Source organism: Trichomonas vaginalis, chromosome VI, assembly GCF_026262505.1.
Source record: "Trichomonas vaginalis G3 chromosome VI, whole genome shotgun sequence".
NCBI lineage: Eukaryota > Parabasalia > Trichomonadida > Trichomonadidae > Trichomonas > Trichomonas vaginalis.
In genome coordinates this window covers 11,480,239-11,499,548 of record NC_067208.1, presented here as the reverse complement: position 1 = coordinate 11,499,548, position 19,310 = coordinate 11,480,239, and the positions used below count along the sequence as shown (strand labels likewise).

At 35.1% G+C, this 19,310-nt stretch overlaps 4 protein-coding genes across 4 annotated transcripts, besides 4 other annotated features; 2 read left to right on the top strand and 2 right to left on the bottom strand.

Annotated features, from left to right (window-relative positions):
• Positions 1-1,474: 1,474 nt before the first annotated feature.
• On the top strand, positions 1,475-7,033 carry TVAGG3_0846960 (uncharacterized protein; the record flags this gene model as incomplete). Its single annotated transcript, XM_001307299.1, has 1 exon — positions 1,475-7,033. The coding sequence occupies one exon, from the start codon at positions 1,475-1,477 to the stop codon at positions 7,031-7,033; it is 5,559 nt and encodes a 1,852-aa protein (XP_001307300.1).
• Positions 7,034-7,171: 138 nt separating this feature from the next.
• Positions 7,172-7,824: a mobile genetic element.
• A 153-nt stretch (positions 7,825-7,977) lies between these two features.
• Positions 7,978-9,574: a mobile genetic element.
• A 2,260-nt stretch (positions 9,575-11,834) lies between these two features.
• Positions 11,835-12,614: a mobile genetic element.
• An 847-nt stretch (positions 12,615-13,461) lies between these two features.
• On the top strand, positions 13,462-13,980 carry TVAGG3_0846920 (uncharacterized protein; the record flags this gene model as incomplete). Its single annotated transcript, XM_051249092.1, has 1 exon — positions 13,462-13,980. The coding sequence occupies one exon, from the start codon at positions 13,462-13,464 to the stop codon at positions 13,978-13,980; it is 519 nt and encodes a 172-aa protein (XP_051084567.1).
• Positions 13,981-17,588: 3,608 nt separating this feature from the next.
• Positions 17,589-19,310: part of a mobile genetic element that runs on past the window's edge.
• Positions 17,801-18,121, bottom strand: TVAGG3_0846910 (uncharacterized protein; the record flags this gene model as incomplete). Its single annotated transcript, XM_001307297.1, has 1 exon — positions 17,801-18,121. The coding sequence occupies one exon, from the start codon at positions 18,119-18,121 to the stop codon at positions 17,801-17,803; it is 321 nt and encodes a 106-aa protein (XP_001307298.1).
• On the bottom strand, positions 18,559-19,017 carry TVAGG3_0846900 (uncharacterized protein; the record flags this gene model as incomplete). Its single annotated transcript, XM_001307295.1, has 1 exon — positions 18,559-19,017. One exon carries the CDS (start codon positions 19,015-19,017, stop codon positions 18,559-18,561), a length of 459 nt encoding a protein of 152 aa, XP_001307296.1.

Here is a 19,310-nt window from a genome sequence, read left to right as displayed (position 1 = left end):
CAAGGATACGTTTCCGAAGCTTGCCACGACATTTTTTCAGAAGCATACCTATTCCGTTTTGGATGCATTTTAAAAACTCTTTGGCAATAGAATAAAGCTCTAAAACACAACAATTCAAAGTTTCGGAAAAAATAAAAGGGATAAGTCGTAATAGCAAAATTGTATTTAGAATTCAAGGTATCAATTTTCTTTTTAACATCATTGGAAAAATTAGCAAATAGTGTAATACATTCTTCTCTTTCTTCTTGTGTAAGCTTTTTCAGCTTTATATTGAGTATCATATCTTCAAAGAATTCTTGAGCTGCCAAATAATATTTTGCAATGTTATGATTGGAAATCTTAAAATTGATAAATTCTCCAACCAATACTCAATATTAATACCTTGCATCCGTGGGTAAGATGACCGCATTGAAATAGAATCATAAAAATCTGCGTTTGATCGACATGTTTGTTCATGAAGATTTCCGATGAGCATTCAAAATATTGTAAATTGATACTTTTTTGTCAAAATTTGTAATTTGATGATTATGTTTTTGAATTTTAATCAATAGATGAAACAGAAATCATCTAATATCATAAATAAATCATATATTCTCTTATTAAATGAAGAATACACTCCTTTTTGCAGAAAGATTGAAAATATCTTGACAATGAAATCTCATTGTAATTTTTACTATTGACTCCATTACATATATCTTCATTTTCATTATCAATCTTATTTCACTTCAATTAAGGAATTATATAGCTTATTCGAAGCACGCTTCCATTATAACAAAGATAAATTATTGATAATAATAATTTTTTTTCAGAAAAATCATCGTTGACTTTAAAAACGAATAAATTTGGTATCAAATCATCAATGTTATGCAAATTAGCTATAAACATGACGAAAATATTTATTAATTTTTTATTGAAATTAATTTTATTTCTAGTTTTAACTAAAAATACAATATTCTATATAGGTATCTGATGCTATATTATAATATCGATATACTATCTACCAACGTTAAATTGAAATCTGATTGTCGTTGGGAAAAATGAATGCAATTCATCACAGCATCAACTTACAAGCTATCAATTCATAATAAAAATACAAATTATAAAATTTAGACAGATTCCATATAATCACTTTTTCATAAATAACCAATCGTCAATTTTATTTCAATTTTCTGACAATTATCTATCGGACAAAATTAAGTTCTGTATATCCATCCATAATAATTACTTAGTCCGATAAATTGAGAAGCGATTCAATTTCTAAATTGTTGGGCCATAAGTAAAAAGTGTATGATACCTTACGTCTATCCCTTTTACATCGCATTTAGCCATTTTTAAATTTCAAGGAAAATTTTTTAAACTCTATTATCCTGTTTATTGAATTGAACTGACCATAGTTGATTTTTATGTGTTTTATAATTTTCAATGGCTTCAATTTTTTTATATGGGCATTCAAAATATTTATCATTTTTTCAAAATGTTATTTTTCTTCCTCTATTATGTTAAATCTAACTTATTCACAGTTAATCAGATAGATCAAGAAACCAAAGTATTCCAGCCTTTATATAATGGAAATCCAATAACTCAATTCGGAATTAAATCAGAGATTTATGCCGTAGATATGAAGTTCAAGTATAATATCTCTCATGACGAAGAAATTTTCTATAAAGGTATTGATATCAAAACAGAAGTGACCTTTCCTGAAAATGAAAATTCCATTTTTTTAAATTTTACTTTTCAAAGTAATTATACAGTAAATCGTGAATTTTCATTTTATATATACGGAGAAGCTCCATTTTCGGATGATTTTTCTACAGATATTATAACATTTGCAGGAATTCAAGGATATACCTATAAAGAGCGCAATTCAAACAGAAATATAATAATTTCTGCAGATAGAAATACACCTCCAAACTATTTTTATCATAATATCTTGGGAGATTCTTTTGATGAAAATATCAGATCTTTTAATACAAGGAATACATGTTTTCATCATTCATTGCTTTCAAACATATCAAGTTGGGTGTTAGGATGGAATAGGTATATACTAGAACCATATCAGACTTTGCAATTTAGATTAATAATTACTGATGACACAAATTTAGAACCAACACCAACAATATCAGTTGACAAAACCATTGCAAATCCTAACAATTTATTCCCGATTACAGTTATCCCGACAAAGAGCAATACTTTATATTTCATTGAAAGTTATCGCGGCTCTGAAGGTTATACAAGCCGGTTGATTCTTGGAAATTTCACATCCAAAGAAGCAGGAGTTGCTGAAACAATCAATATTTCGTTCTATGGCCACCCATCTAGTGATATAAGAAAAATCTTCGTATATTCACAATTCTCAGCAAATTCGGAACCCGTTTATATAACAATTTCATCAAAAGAAGAAAGTTTTGATATTATTTCACCACCACAATCACATATCATCAACTATGGAACCATTAATATGAAATTTAACACTACAAGCTCAAGTCGGAATATTTATTGCATATATAACGATGCATTCGAAGATAAGTTTTATTATTATTCCAATCAGGAGAATGGAATATATTATATAATCTTCAGAATCCCATATGACAAAAAATACCTTAGAAATGGAGAAAATATAGTGAGATTTTTTGTATCAGGCGCAAATACTGAATTAAAGAGCTTTAACATCATTATCGACTATTTCCATCAACTAGATATATCATCTCCAATGTCATATAACAGAATAGCCACCAAAATCTCAATGAATGCAACTGTAAACATGACCATTAAAAGCCCTCCTAACAATATTATAACTCTTATTTATCGTTATTATGACATGAATGGCCCAGTTTATAATGAAATAACAAATTTCACAATTGGTAATTCCAATACCGAAATTCAATATCAACACATTCTTCATATCGATCCATCCAAACGCCAATTGGATTCTTTACAGACCGAAGGATTTGAAATTAGAGATATATATGGTGCTTCACATTATTTCAATTTTTATGTTATTGTTGAATTACCATCTCTCGAATTCTACAGCTATAGAAGTGGTTATCGTATAGCAGCAGAAAGAGGAAATTATTTCAACTTCAGTGGTCAACTTGATGGTTTTACACCAAATACAATATTCAATATTGCTTATGGAAAAGCTAATTCTGGAAACATGATGAATTACTACACCAGAAAACTTAAAGATGAATCATCATATAATACTAAAAGCAGTAATAAATCAAAACAAAGTAGAATTGTTAAACAAAATGAATATCCATATGAATACTCCGATAATTTCATTCATATTGAATCTTATCCTTGTTTTGAAACTTCAGAACCAATAGAATATACTACTTTATCTTATTCTGTTACAACTCAAGATTCTTATAAATCAGAATATTTCAATATATCTGATCAAATAAGTCAAGAATCTCCAGAATATGTAGTTTATTTTGTTAATGCTACTTCTCAAGACAGAAGTATTTCAATATGCAAGTATTTCTCTGTTAATATTCAAACAAGACCTGAAATTTTGAGTGCTTCATTACTTGATAATATTATTACAATTGGTCAACCATTAATTTTGAATATGTCATTTAATTCAACTGATTTTGCAGAGTTGGAAATTAGTATTAATAACTCATACTTTAGCTATGCCAATTATCATTACTCATCAGATCTATGCCACATCGAATTCCCTTTTATGATCTTAGCAAATGTTGCAAATTACACAGCACAATTGATTGAAGGTCCTTTAAACGAAGAAATTGCTAGGCATATCATTCCAGGCAATTATGATCTTTCAATTAGATTAACAACTGATGGCGGTATTAAATCCAACGTATTTCACTTTCAATTTACCATATCAGATCAAATACTTCCGCAATTTGAAATATATTTTTACTCAGACGAGATGATTTTCCCACTCGGAAATATTGCGATGGAGATTGGAATGTTTCGACTTCTCCCTTGCAATGTAACATTACATGGATCGTGGGATGGCCAAGAATCATTCACTATCCATACAATTGATTTATATGAAATGATGGAATATCGAAATTCTATAGTTTTTAGTACTCCTGAAACCGAGGGACAGCACACTTTATATTTATGGCTGACAACTGATACAGGATATAAATCCATTCAAAATCTAACATATTCAATGGAATTCATGGAGGAAGAATCTGCAACTGAAACAACACCTCGAAATACAGATGTTGAAGAAAATCCTGACCCAGAATTTACTCCAGAACCAACTCCTGATCCAACTCCACTTCCAACCCCAAATCCATCTATAGAATGCAATAATTTAGCAAGTTACACCCAAGCTGATAATGAACTTTCTTTTTCATGTGATGTTGAAGGACTTGCAGTTAATCAAACAATCATTTTAATGACAACATTTTTAGGCGATAATGGAGATGTTTATTATAAAAACTTTACAGATCCAAGCTTTAGATCTAATGACAACAATTATTATCACATTGAATTTAAAGCTGATGTTAGATTTGTTGCTCGATATACAATAGGCTGGATTAATGTCTCAGCAACAGATGAAATAACCACAACCCCTGTTTGGAGAGATTATATTCACATTGTTCCAATTGCACGTTTTAATTCATTGGGTATATCAAAAACAGAAGTTTCATATGGAGAATCATTTGATATTGTTGCAAACGTTTCTACATCATCATTAATTAGTGCATATATATACTATTACTTTGACAATGACATTAAATCCCGCCAAACCTTTAGTATCCAAATGAGCGGAGAAACTTACAATTTTACAAAAACATTTTCTACAAACAATTTATTCCATTGCGGTTTGCATAATATTTCACTATCATTTGGGTTAGGAAAATATCGAGATGAACAAGTATTTAATTTTACAATATTAGATAATCATCTCCCTTATATCAAAATAATTCCAAAGTATACAGGCACAAAATTTTTCATGAGTAATTCTTCTGCAAAATATGAGATTCAATGCATGGATTTCAACTATGATCAAGAGAATAGAATTTATGTTGTAGCAGACAGAAATCTTCCTGAATTAGTTGCAACTGTTTCACCTAACAGAACATTTGTTAATATTGAATATCAGTATTATTATCCAATGATTAGTGCACATCATACATTAAAGTTCTATTCTAATGATTCAACAGGTGCTCAATCAAATATCATAACAATTGAATTTGATGTTGATATAACCCCAAGTGTCTGCATTGTGAATTTCCCTAACCAAAAGTATTTTGAGGTTAATTCATATTTCATTGTTGATCTGTATTTCTTTAACTATAATCCAGGATCGATTGTTAATGTATTTTATTATCTTGACAAAACCATTAAAATTCCTGAAAATATAACAATTTTTGATAATTTCTCTTCTCCAATTACATCAATTAACATCACCACAATTAATTATCCTGATGATCGTTGGCTGGAAATTTATGGACAGGATAACACAGGAGTTTATTCAAATAAAACAAAATTACGTGTATTAATTGATATGAAGCCAATTATTAGTTATATTCAACCTTTGAAAGAAGAATATAGTGTTGGCGAAGTAATTTCATTTAATGTTTTAGGAATGGGAACGGGTTATTGTGAGCTTCATTATAAGTATGATGATATGTCATGGGAGGCTTTTAATTATGAAAGTTCGCATGGCAGATTTGTTTGGATTAATCGAACATTGCAAGCAAGATATGCTACAAGAGAATACTTAATTTCATTAAAGATGGTTGATACATATGATGTTGAATCTGATATTTACAATTTTAGTTTTCGAGTCAATGAAAGGCATTCCCCAACATTATCAGTTTCAAACTATGTTTGGAGAAATGAAATTATATACTTTTATCAAGATATCAAATTCATATGCACAATAAATGATCAAGATGTTGGAAATATTGTAGATTTATCATTCAGCATCAACAATTCTGAGTTTTCTTCCATATACAATTATATTTCTGATGGAAGGGAAAAAGTTATTGAATATTATTATACAGGACCAAGGAAGGATGGATATACAAAATTCGCATTTAAAGTTACTGATAACACAGATATATCAAAAAGTTATGAAAAATTTATTAATCTTCGGAGAGGTTTAGGTTTCCAATATACGCAACTTACAAATCAACGTATATTTGAAGGTGGTGAGGCATTGCCATTCACAGGATTTATTCATGATTATGAACCAAACACGAATGTAAGTTTATACTATAGTTTTGAAAATGGTAACCCTATTCAAATATCTGATTATGTTATAATTGGTAGCAATTATAGGTCGCCGAATATAACTTTTAATATAACAATTCCAAATAATTATGGATCCCATAGAATTAATTTTCATGTACTGAAACAAGGAGAGCAACAATTTAGTACATTTAATTCAGTGGGTTATGATGTTAACAAACCACCAATTTTCATTGATTGGGTTTCTTTCGACAAGCCTCATTATAATAATTCATTCATCATTATTAATTCCACTATTTATGATGAAAGACATGTTGAATTATTTTATAGATTTAACTCAGATCCATTTAAAGATTCTCCAGGTGGATATAATTTTGATGGAGTATCCAATAAGACAATTGTATATCATTGTCCATTACCAAATAATCTTGAACAAGGTATTAATACTATATCGGTTTATTTTAAAGATAATTATAACAATATTTCAGAAACAAAAACACAAGAATTCATTTATGATTCTCGAACTGCACCAGTTATTCAAGTGTATAACGAAAAAACATCTAACTATGGATTTTATGAAAATATAACATTAAGTGTTTCAGTATTTGATGAAGCAGTGGAAAATATTATCAATGTAACGCTTTTCTTAGATAATGAAATCCCAATCCTTGTATATTCGGCAAAATCAGATGGAATTGTGCACAATTTTACATATAGCTCCCCTGTTCCACGATCTAATGGATATCATTATTACACATTCTCGGCCGTCAATAGCATTGGAGCCGAATCTTTAAATGTTACTAAGGAAATTAATAATAATTGCATCAGTGATTATTTTATATTTATAATCTAAATACTGGATGCATACTTGTACATGGGTTCCTGGATTAAAATCAGCAACAAAACCTTCGAATTTAACAACTGATCCAGGTACATAATGTCGGTCCGGTAAATTTGAGAGTTTTACAAAATCATATTTTTCTACCTTAAGGGTGCACACGAGAGGATCATGTAAACTTCAGAATTTAGAACCTTATTTTTAGGCATTATCTTGGCTACCTATTTAGGCTCGAAAAGCAAAAAATATCAAAAAATACAACTTGACTCCATTATGACCCTTTCATGGAGGTAGTTTTTATCCGCTAGTATTTTCCCTTTGAATCTCTTTACAATTCGAAATCAAATTCAAAACTCAGTAGAAGAAAGGAAGAATCGACTTACTACGGTTGTACTACGAAAAAATACATATATTTAATTATTTTTATTTACATAATAATTGTTTGAAGCTCATATTCCATCAAATTTTTAAATAAAAATATTAAAATGTTGAAAATGTTCATATATTTTAATAGGGTTTTGGCACTTTATTGAGGAATTACTACATACATAGTCGAACTGAACTTGATATTTTGAAATTTAAATTATTTATCAAAATTAAAATTTAACTTGAAATTTATAATTATTTAGTCATATTTTGCATAATTCTAAGTAGATTTTGTAAAAAATCAAGAAAGAAAAATTTTAACGTGGTTTATTTTTTCTTTTTTATAATAATACATATTATTATATAATTAACATATTCATAATGTTTCACCCTTTCAAAAATATAATCCTCCTCCTCTCAAATAAACGTACATACGGGTGGCCTTTTTTTTCAAAAAATTAAAATTTGAAATTTTGGGCTCAAATATTAGAGATTTTTTCAACCTTCAACGATATATGTTATCTATATCAGACCTCCTTTCTTTTTGATACTTAACATTGTTCCTAAATCTTAGCCGTTAAGGCTGTTCTGAATATAGATCCGTATTTTTCCCAAGTGAGCGGGGTATCTCCAATCCCAGCCCTATCGTCCTCCCAGTGTCAGTTTTCAATATAAAATCCAAATTTTTTTTGAAAATAAAAATTTCGAGAAATTTTTCTAATTTTTTTTCTTTGATTTCAATAATTCAAAATAAATTTGGGAGTAAAAAGACGCTATTTAATGAAATTCATATGAGTGAATGTGGATAAATACTCTCAAAACATACAATTTATCTATTTTTTTCTTTATATTATCAACTAATTAGTGATAATTTTTTTTGAATCAGATTTTTTTCATTAAAAACATAATATATAACACAACAATGATGCACACATACGTATCTACACATCAAAATATAAAGCTTGTTTTGGTCTGGGCATCCCAACCCAAAATTCTTTAAAAATTGAATAAAATTGAATACTTGGGGCTGGGATACCCATCCCAAAACCGAATTGAATTTTTTGAATTAAAGAATATATTTATGTATTTATAATATACATGTGATGTCTATAAAAAATACTAAATTCTAAAAAAAATTCAATTTATTCAAAACGTATACTAAGTGATCACTTCATTAGTAGGATCAGCAATCCTACTAAATGATGAGAACGCCACTAACTCAAAAGGGAGTCCTTGGAGCTCTTGATCTCTTGTCAGTAGAGTTCATAATGAGGCATGGCATCTACTGATTAGAGATCAGAGCAATCCTACCTTACCTTCAGGAGCTACAAAGCTCCTAATCGTTACGAGAGGGAGCCTTGGAGCTCCTGAAGCTCATCAGCAGAGGCTATTTACCATTTGGGCCTCTTCTGATGAAAGATGCGAAACACGTCTACGAACCAGGAGCTTCAAAACTTCTAATCCTTACTAAAGGGAGCTTTGGAGCTCCTGAGTCTCCATCAACAGAGTCCCAGATGGTAAATGTCCTTTGCTGATGAAAGATGCGAAACACATCTACGAACCAGGAGCTCCAAAGCTCCTAATCCTTACGAAAGGGAGCTTTGGAGCTCCTGAAACTCCTTTTACTATAAAATAGGACAGTTTTCTTCTGAGGTTCTCATCAAATCTAAGACTTCAGAAGAAAGCTGTCCTATCAATGTATACTTACACTCTCATGGACTACAAGTGTACAATTTTAAGGCAGAGATTATCCGAGGCCTCTCATCAAATGAGGGACCTCGGATAATCTCTACCTTAAGTAGTCAAATAACTTTTCTCACTATTTAGGAACAAAAGAACAAGAGTTGGAGTACTTTAAGGCAAGATTCTTCCGAAATCTCTCATCGAATGAGAGACTTCGGAAGGACCTTGCCAAATCCTTGAACGCCAATATCCTTGGAACTGAGCTAGAACCAGGGAGAAGTAGCATACTATAGAGCACGATGGTAATCTCGGAAATGCTTATATCGCCCCAAGCACAATATTTAAGAAGTCTAACTCATATATACAAGAAGTCAGGCTGAATAGATATTGTGCATATGGTTTGCAGAACTCTCATGATATTTCAAATTCATGTTATCCCAAAAAGGTGACACTTTGGGTGTATCGTCCATCCCAGGGATGCAAAAATCACATCACCTTGGATCTATATTCTGAAAATATTTTTTTTTCGAAAAAATTCGAAAAAAATTCTTAAAATTCAAAAATCCCTTAATTCCTGAGGATTTTGGAAAAAAGTTTTTACATGAACATGTGTATATTATATGAAGTATATTGATAAGGTAAAAATCAAATTTTATTGCATATTCATCGAGAAAATAAACTAACGAATCCCTCAAAATTGAGAGGGTAATCCTCCTCTCAAATAAACGTACATACGGGTGCACCCTTAATGATGATTATAGATCAAATGATTTAAATTTCTCTTTTATTGTACCCTCTTATTCTTGTGTTCATTCTTTTTGGATTCTTGCAAAAAGTACAAAGAATGAATGGAGTCATAACAAGTATTTTAGTATTTATGTGGATAAAGCTCCTGTGATTAATGATTGGTTGAACTTCAAGGAGCAATATGCATTAGGTGAGTATATTAATCTGGAATTATTGGTAACAGATGATACGAGGGCAAAAGTCAGATATTGCTATGATGAACATTCTCATGGAGAAAATTACTGTTTTATTACCGATTACATAAATATGAATTACAGTGTACCTCATGTTATTCAGGCACAGGCAAGTATCCCTGATGCCCTTGATTTTGTTGAGCATACAATAAGCATTCAAATTATTGATGAGTATGGATCAAAATCAAACATCCTTCAGAAAGATTTCACATTAACAAGATCACATGCACCAACTCTGAATGTTAATTCTCTTGCAAAGAAATTGTATCATTTCTCAGAGAGCATTTACATCACAGGTAAAGTCCAAGATATCGATCGAGGAGATATCATATTTATTCATTACACAGTGGATAATGATCAATATTCTGAACTTACACATTTCCCAGGAAATGGTTTTCATCAAGATTTTTCTGGTTTTATAAAAGTTCCGCAATCAAATGGTAAACATTCAATTAGAATCAAAGCGTTTGATCAAACATCGTCAACATCTAGCATCATAAAACTTGATTTTGATGTGAGGAGAGAACCCGGTGTTGATGTTGTTTCTCCATACAAACGATATTATGAGCCAAATGAAACAGTAACGGTTCAGGCGGTTGTTTATGACCATATTCAAGGATATCATATCAAAGTTTATTATAGCCTTGACAATGAAAACGAGCAATATGCAACAGATACAACAATCACAGAAACAATGAATTCCACTATATTTTCATTTGATATAACAATTCCCAATTCTTTATCCGATCATTATCTAGTCTTAGTTGGCAGAGATAGTCAAGGTGCAATTTCAACAAATTACTACAGCCATTATATCGAAATAAATGCACCTCCAGTTTTGATTCTCAATAAGATGATTGATGAATATTATTACAAACCAGCTTCAATAGAGATTAATCTTGGAATATATGATAACAAAGAAGCAACAGTTTATTTAACAACTGATACTCAAAATGAAGTTGAAATTTTCAAAAATATTGAGTCATATGGAAGCATCGTTAATAAAGTATTTTATTACACAATTGACTCTAGCGAGGATAAGACTTTTGATCTTAAAGTTTATTCCAAAGATAAATTTAATGCAATATCTAATTTCATTACCAAAACCATTCATTACAGTGCCTCCAAATCAACACCAGTATTAACAGTTATTAGTCATATTCAAGATGGATTGCCATCTGATCAAGCCAAAAGGTTTAGTGATTATCTCAAGTTGACAGCAAAAGTAATGGATAGTAATGTCAATAACAGAGTTCAATTACTTTACAAATTCGATAACGAAGAAACTTATACAAGCTATGCAAATTACATTTCAGATGGTACTGAGAAAACATATGAAGTTGAAATTCCATCAATCAAAGTCAATGGTGCTCATAATATCACTATGAATGCATTGAACTCAGAAGGAGTTTATTCAAGGCCATATACATTTGATTTTGGTGTGTATCAATCTCCAGCAATGCTATTTAGAATTCCACCATCATCTAATTACAAAGTTAATGACACTATTACAATTGTTGGTTATGGTGTTGATTTTTCTATTGGTACAAATCTCAATGTCATCTTCAAATACGATAACAATCCACCAGAATTAATTGGAACAGTTACAATTGGCAATAATTACATTTCAAACGATTTTACAATTGTTGTTAATAATTCAGGAAGTTCCAGAAATGTTCCATACGAAATTTACTTCCAAATTGAGAACAAAGTTTATTCTAAAATTTCATCTTATTTTATAATCAATGCTCCCCCTGAGATTACATTGATCAATGCACTTAAGGATAGGCAAACCCAAATTTTAGCTAAAAGTGACATGGGAAAAACGTTTAGTATTAAAAAAAAGACCGATGAGAGCTTCGTTCGAAATATAGAGGGAACTGAGAATGCGCAACCATTCTCAGGGAATATTGGATGCTATTCCCGTTCCCTCTGTATGGAAAATTGAGGTTTTCAAAGGGAGTTAAAATAATATCAAATTTATACTAATTTACTTCAAAATACAAAAGTATTTGACAGCTAAAATTAGTTACTTTAGCAAGCCTATCAATACCCTTTTACGATTATTGTTACTTTTTCGAAATAAAAGTAAAAACAAATTTATACTAATTTACTTCAAAATACAAAAGTATTTGACAGCTAAAATTAGTTACTTTAGCAAGCCTATCAATACCCTTTTACGATTATTGCTACTTTTTCGAAATAAAATAAATTTATTATCAAAAACCTTTTTTTTCTTAGTAAAAATAAACGAAATTTTTTACCTTATGAACTTTTGATGGAAATATGCAAATTTAAAATAATAAAGAAAGCCGCGAGCGAAGCGATCGGCTTAGTTCGAAGATTTTGATTCAAATCTTTGCTGATCTGTAATTCGCGGAAGCCGCGAGCGAATCGAGCGGCTTAGGTCTAAGATTTTGATTCAAATCTTTGCTTATATTCCTTAAATTCTTTATGAAACTCGCAACAGTTCCATAAAAAATTTTAAATTCTAAACTGTCGAAATTACCGATCGGTAATCACACCCTTCACGGGTGTGTCACTTTTAGCTAAAATTACCCCTACTCCTTAAGGATACATATTATAAGAATGATCACATTGATATTGATTATAAAGTATTGGATGATGGATGGGCATCAGTTTATTATAAGTTAGATGAACTTCAAGAAAAAACAATTTCAAATAACCTGATATTTAATGGAAAATCCTATGTTTTCCAAGGACAAGTTCCATTGGGAATATTATTATCAGAAGGATTACATACTCTTAAGTTGTATGCAGTTGATAAATATTCTCTTAAATCGAATGTAATTGAACACACATTCACAATTTCAAATTCAAATGCAGCTCCAGAAATCATTGTTGATAGCTATGACGAAACATTGATTCATCGTTGGTATGAATCATTAACAATCAAATTGCGAGTTCGTAAAGCAGGAGGTGGAACAGCTGTATTCATGGGAAGATTCAATTATTCGAATAAATTTGAAGAAATCGATAGAGTGGAATCAACTGAAGAATTCAAATCGGTTGTTTTAACAGTTAAACTTCCACGTGTTGATGGCATTACAGATATGATTGTTGAAGCACGCGACTTAAGTGGAGGAACTTCTTCATTCTCTTATATACGAAAAAAGGAGATTTGACAGAATGTCAAATCTCCTCAAAAAGTGACAGTTTACATGGCAAACAACTGCGAGCAATTTTTAGCCATTTTGGCTGAGAACTAGGGTCTGCGAGGTACATAGATAGAATCAGTACCTCGCAGACTCTAGTTCTCTATATGGCGCCGAGAAATTATTTTCTGAACCATTTAAATTAATTTTGTTAAGAATATTTTTTCAATATAGACTTCTGAAATAATTAAATTATTCTCAAATTCTCACAAATTATTTCATTTCAAATTTGTTTAAAATGAATTTGTACACCTTAGTTGATTCAGCTTGGCTTGAAACAGCTCTAGCACAGATTCAAATGCGCACACCGTTAGCTATTGTTCTCACAAATGTTCCATTAGTCAACAACACTATTCGTTCATCAATTAACAAGATAATATTTTACAAAGCTCTCTTATGTAATAGACTAATTACTATTGAAGAGTACTTACATCATACATACAAACTTCAAGAGTTTACTACTTTCTACATTAAATATAATAATCGACTCTACGAGTGTTCATCCATTTTGAAACACAGAGATGACACTCTCCTTACCGATTATTTGATATTACAAAGTTCAAACGACTCTCGTATACAGGAAGAACCCTCATCAGCCAGCACTCCTCTACAACGCCAGCTTTCATCAGCCAGCACTCCTCTACAACGCCAGCTTTCATCAGCCAGCACTACCAACTCTGTTCCACAGCAACAGCTCTCAACAGCCAACGCTCCTCTACAAAGCCCACTTTCTGCCAACACCCCGCCACAACGCTAGCTCTCTGCCAACGCTCCTCTTCAACGCCAGCTTTCATTAGCCAGCAGTACCAACACTCCCCCACAGCCACAACTCTCTGCCAGCACTCCCCCACAACGCCAGCTCTCTGCCAACTCTCCCCCACAACGCCAGCTCTCTGCCAACTCTCTTCCACAGCAACAACTCTCTGCCAACACCTCGGCGCAGCAACAACTCTCTGCCAACACCCAGACACAACTCCAGCTCTCTGCCAACTCTCTTCCACAGCAACAACTCTCTGCCAACACTCATCTTCAACGCCAGCTCTCTACCAACACCTCGGCACAGCAATAACTCTCTGCCAACACCCAGACACAACGCCAGCTCTCTGCCAACTCTCTTCCACAGCAACAACTCTCTGCCAACACACCCACAACGCTAGCTCTCTGCCAACGCTCCTCTTCAACGCCAGCTTTCATTAGCCAGCAGTACCAACACTCCCCCACAGCCACAACTCTCTGCCAGCACTCCCCCACAACGCCAGCTCTCTGCCAACTCTCCCCCACAACGCCAGCTCTCTGCCAACTCTCTTCCACAGCAACAACTCTCTGCCAACACCTCGGCGCAGCAACAACTCTCTGCCAACACCCAGACACAACTCCAGCTCTCTGCCAACTCTCTTCCACAGCAACAACTCTCTGCCAACACACCCACAACGCCAGCTCTCTGCCAACTCTCTTCCACAGCAACAACTCTCTGCCAACACTCATCTTCAACGCCAGCTCTCTACCAACACCTCGGCACAGCAATAACTCTCTGCCAACACCCAGACACAACGCCAGCTCTCTGCCAACTCTCTTCCACAGCAACAACTCTCTGCCAACACACCCACAACGCTAGCTCTCTGCCAACGCTCCTCTTCAACGCCAGCTTTCATTAGCCAGCAGTACCAACACTCCCCCACAGCCACAACTCTCTGCCAGCACTCCCCCACAACGCCAGCTCTCTGCCAACTCTCCCCCACAACGCCAGCTCTCTGCCAACTCTCTTCCACAGCAACAACTCTCTGCCAACACCTCGGCACAGCAACAACTCTCTGCCAACACCCCCCACAACGCCAGCTCTCTGCCAACTCTCTTCCACAGCAACAACTCTCTGCCAACACCTCGGCGCAGCAACAACTCTCTGCCAACACCCCCCACAACGCCAGCTCTCTGCCAACTCTCTTCCACAGCAACAACTCTCTGCCAACACCCAGACACAACTCCAGTTCTCTGCCAAAACTCATCTTCAACGCCAGCTATCTGCCAACACTTCGGCACAGCAACAACTCTCTGCTAACACCCCCCACAACGCCAGCTCTCTGCCAACTCTCTTCCACAGCAACAACTCTCTGCCAACACCCAGACACAACTCCAGTTCTCTGCCAAAACTCATCTTCAACGCCAGCTATCTGCCAACACTTCGGCACAGCAACAACTCTCTGCTAACACCCAGACACAACGCCAGCTCTCTGCCAACACTCTTCCACAGCAACAACTCTCTGCCAACACTCCCCCACAACGCCAGCTCTCTGCCAACTCTCTTCCACAGCAACAACTCTCTGCCAACACCCAGACACAATTCCAGCTCTCTGCCAACACCCCTCTTCAGCGCCAGCTATCTGCCAACACCTCGGCACAGCAACAACTCTCTGCCAACACCCAGACACAACGCCAGCTCTCTGCCAACTCTCTTCCACAGCAACAACTCTCTGCCAACACCCAGACACAACTCCAGTTCTCTGCCAACACCTCGGCACAGCAACAACTCTCTGCCAACACCCCCCACAACGCCAGCTCTCTGCCAACTCTCTTCCACAGCAACAACTCTCTGCCAACACCCAGACACAACTCCAGTTCTCTGCCAAAACTCATCTTCAACGCCAGCTATCTGCCAACACTTCGGCACAGCAACAACTCTCTGCTAACACCCAGACACAACGCCAGCTCTCTGCCAACACTCTTCCACAGCAACAACTCTCTGCCAACACTCCCCCACAACGCCAGCTCTCTGCCAACTCTCTTCCACAGCAACAACTCTCTGCCAACACCCAGACACAATTCCAGCTCTCTGCCAACACCCCTCTTCAGCGCCAGCTATCTGCCAACACCTCGGCACAGCAACAGCTCTCTGCCAACTCTCTTCCACAGCAACAACTCTCTGCCAACACTCCTCTTCAACGCCAGCTCTCTGCCAATACTCATCTTCAACGCCAGCTCTCTGCCAACACTCTTCCACAGCAACAACTCTCTGCCAACACTCCTCTTCAACGCCAGCTCTCTGCCAACACCTCGGCACAGCAACAACTCTCTGCCAACACTCTTCCACAACGCCAGCTCTCTGCCAACACTCCTCTTCAACGCCAGCTCTCTGCCAACACTCTTCCACAACGCCAGCTCTCTGCCAACACTCCTCTTCAACGCCAGCTCTCTGCCAACACTCTTCCACAGCAACAACTCTCTGCCAACACTCCTCTTCAACGCCAACTCTCTGCCAATACTCATCTTCAACGCCAGCTCTCTGCCAACACCTCGGCACAGCAACAACTCTCTGCTAACACTCTTCCACAGCAACAACTCTCTGCCAACACTCCTCTTCAACGCCAGCTCTCTGCCAACACCTCGGCACAGCAACAACTCTCTGCCAACACTCCCCCACAGCAACAGCTCTCTGCCAATACTCAGCCTCAGCCTCACCCATCTGTGTCTATTCCCCTTAAGCGCGGGAGACCCAAAGTTAATGTACCAAAAGATCTTAATGTAACTATTAGAAACCTAATTGAGCAGCATGGCCACCTTGGAATAATCTCCGCCTATAACCAAATAAATAAAGATATCGAATATGCCAAATCTCATTTTGAGGCATTTTTGGACATGAAGACGGGTATTGTTCCACAGCCAACGCCTACCCAAGCATGGTTCTCCGCTATTGAACGTTTTAAGCCCCCGAATCAAATTTCTTCCACAATTCCTTCCGGACTTATGATTGAAGAGTCTCCATTATCATTTCCATCTGAGCTGAGGAACATTAAATATCTTACAAACCCTCTTCCACAGCTTTTAGAGAGCTAGGTTTGGCACGTCCAAGGGGACCCTATCGGCCAAAAGGAAAGACAAGATACTTAGCTGCCTTTCCTAACCAAATATGGCACGTTGATATCCACTTTCTTGGCAAAAAGAGAAGTCAGATTCATTATGCTGTGATTGATGACTGCACAAGGCTCATCATAGAATGGCAGCATCTTTCGTCAAAACATGCTAGCCAAACAGTGAAAGTAATTAAGAGAGCAATAGCCCGTTATGGACCACCACATACAATTTGGTCCGATAATGGCGGCGAGAATAAAGGCGAGTTCCTAAAGGCTATGAGGGTTCGGGGGATCAATAATGTATATATTGTCCCCCATTGCCCATACCAAAATGGGAAAATCGAGCGCTTGTGGCCTAACATAGAGAGCAGAGAGTTGTCATGGGCAAAGATTCAACAATGGGTTGAGTACTATAATGCTAAACCTCATCTAGCATTACCAACTCATTATGTGAATAGAAAACAAATTCACTATAGCCCATCTGAAATGTGGAAGAAACTTCCAATTTGGAAGAGGGGAAAGTTAGTATACATATCATGGGTACGGAGGCACTGCGCGCCTCCTTACCCATTATATGTGAATTTGACACTTTACGAAACCGTTAACGTATATTTTACAACACAAACGACAACACCAACTTAACCTTAAATATTTACAAAGCCACTAACGACTTCACCTCACTAACGTTTTCACAAACCACTTCACCTCACTAATGTAAAAAAATAAACGTTCTCACTTACAAAAGTATTGCAACTCCTCCCATTGCTGTGCTTCATATAACAGCTCATAATCTTCTGACTCACTTTCTTCTTCATATAGGTCAAAATCACTGTCATAGTTTATACCTGTAAGTTTTGACAAAGCTAATGAAACACGCTTATCGTTTGTATCATATGCTTGTATAAACTTTCCATTATGCTTGTAGTCATAAACGCTCAAACTAACTTTACCCTTTCTCCCTCGTATCTGATAGAATGTATTTTCACGAGGAACGAAGAACAAATTCTTGAACTCATGACCGTTGTAGTTTGTTATCTCAATAGTTTTCGTCATTTATATAAAAATAAACTTAAAAATAAACTTAAAAATTAATGATATCACCACCCTCACACGTATGAAAACATAGCACAAAAATAGATTTAGGTGAAGTGGTGAGATCTCACCTGTTTTTTCACCTCTTTTTTCACCCTGTTGAATTCATTGCTTTATAACTCTCTTCCTTTCTCCAACTCTTCTAACTTCTTCCTAAGTTTAGCAATGTTGTCCTCATGAAGTTTAATCTTTCTCAAAATTCCTTCTTTATCTAATGGTTGCTTTATCTTTCTAAACTGAACTCTACCATCCTTCATAGTATGAATGTAAAAACCTTCTGGAATAGTTCCTGATTTAATGTATTCTACCAAAAACTTTTGTTTCATTGCTTCAGTGACTTTAGTCGTCATTTCAATCAAATAAAAATTTTAATATTAAATAAAAATAACGTTATTTTTTCAGTAAGGAAACGCAGGAGTTTTACGATTTATTTGAGGAGTAGGTTCTGGTTTAAATGTTGGAGTCGGTTTAGGAGTTGACTTTTGAACAGGAGTTTGTACTTCCATAGGTTCAGGAGTCATTGAAGGTTTTGCTTGTGAAGGCGTTGGTTTTGGCGAAGGTGTTGGAGTTTGTTTAACTTCAACTACTTCAGTATTATTTACAACATTTGCTTTATTTCTTTTCAACATCATAACTGCTCCTGCTGTAGCTAGCAAACCTAGTGGGAGACCATATCTTATATAAGGACTTGACCAAATGCTATTTTTGACAGGAGCTGGTGGAACACCTAACCTTGGTGAGACTGCTCTTTGCCATTGTGCAGCTCGTAAGAAATATTCAATAGGTGCTCCATAATCGTTTGGTAAAGTTTGTTTCATAGATGGTGAAGGTTCACGAGAGCTTGATGAAGAACTCATTTATAAGCTTTAAAAATAAACGTTCATCCTTTATTCCTCACTGTCGTCGTGCTAAGTTATAGTCGTCAATCTTATTATTGGTATGCCTGACTGTCTTACTGAATGCAAAGCAACAATCCCTCATAAATCCAATAAGTGGCTTTGGTACATTTTCAGTTGCTAGTTCAATAGGTCCTTTAACAGACAATTTGTATGTTATTGGAGCAGTAGATGTTTGACCTTGCTGGAAGCAAAAGTCCACTTCTGTTGGAAAACCACATAAGAAATGTGTGTTGTCATAGCTATCCCATTTA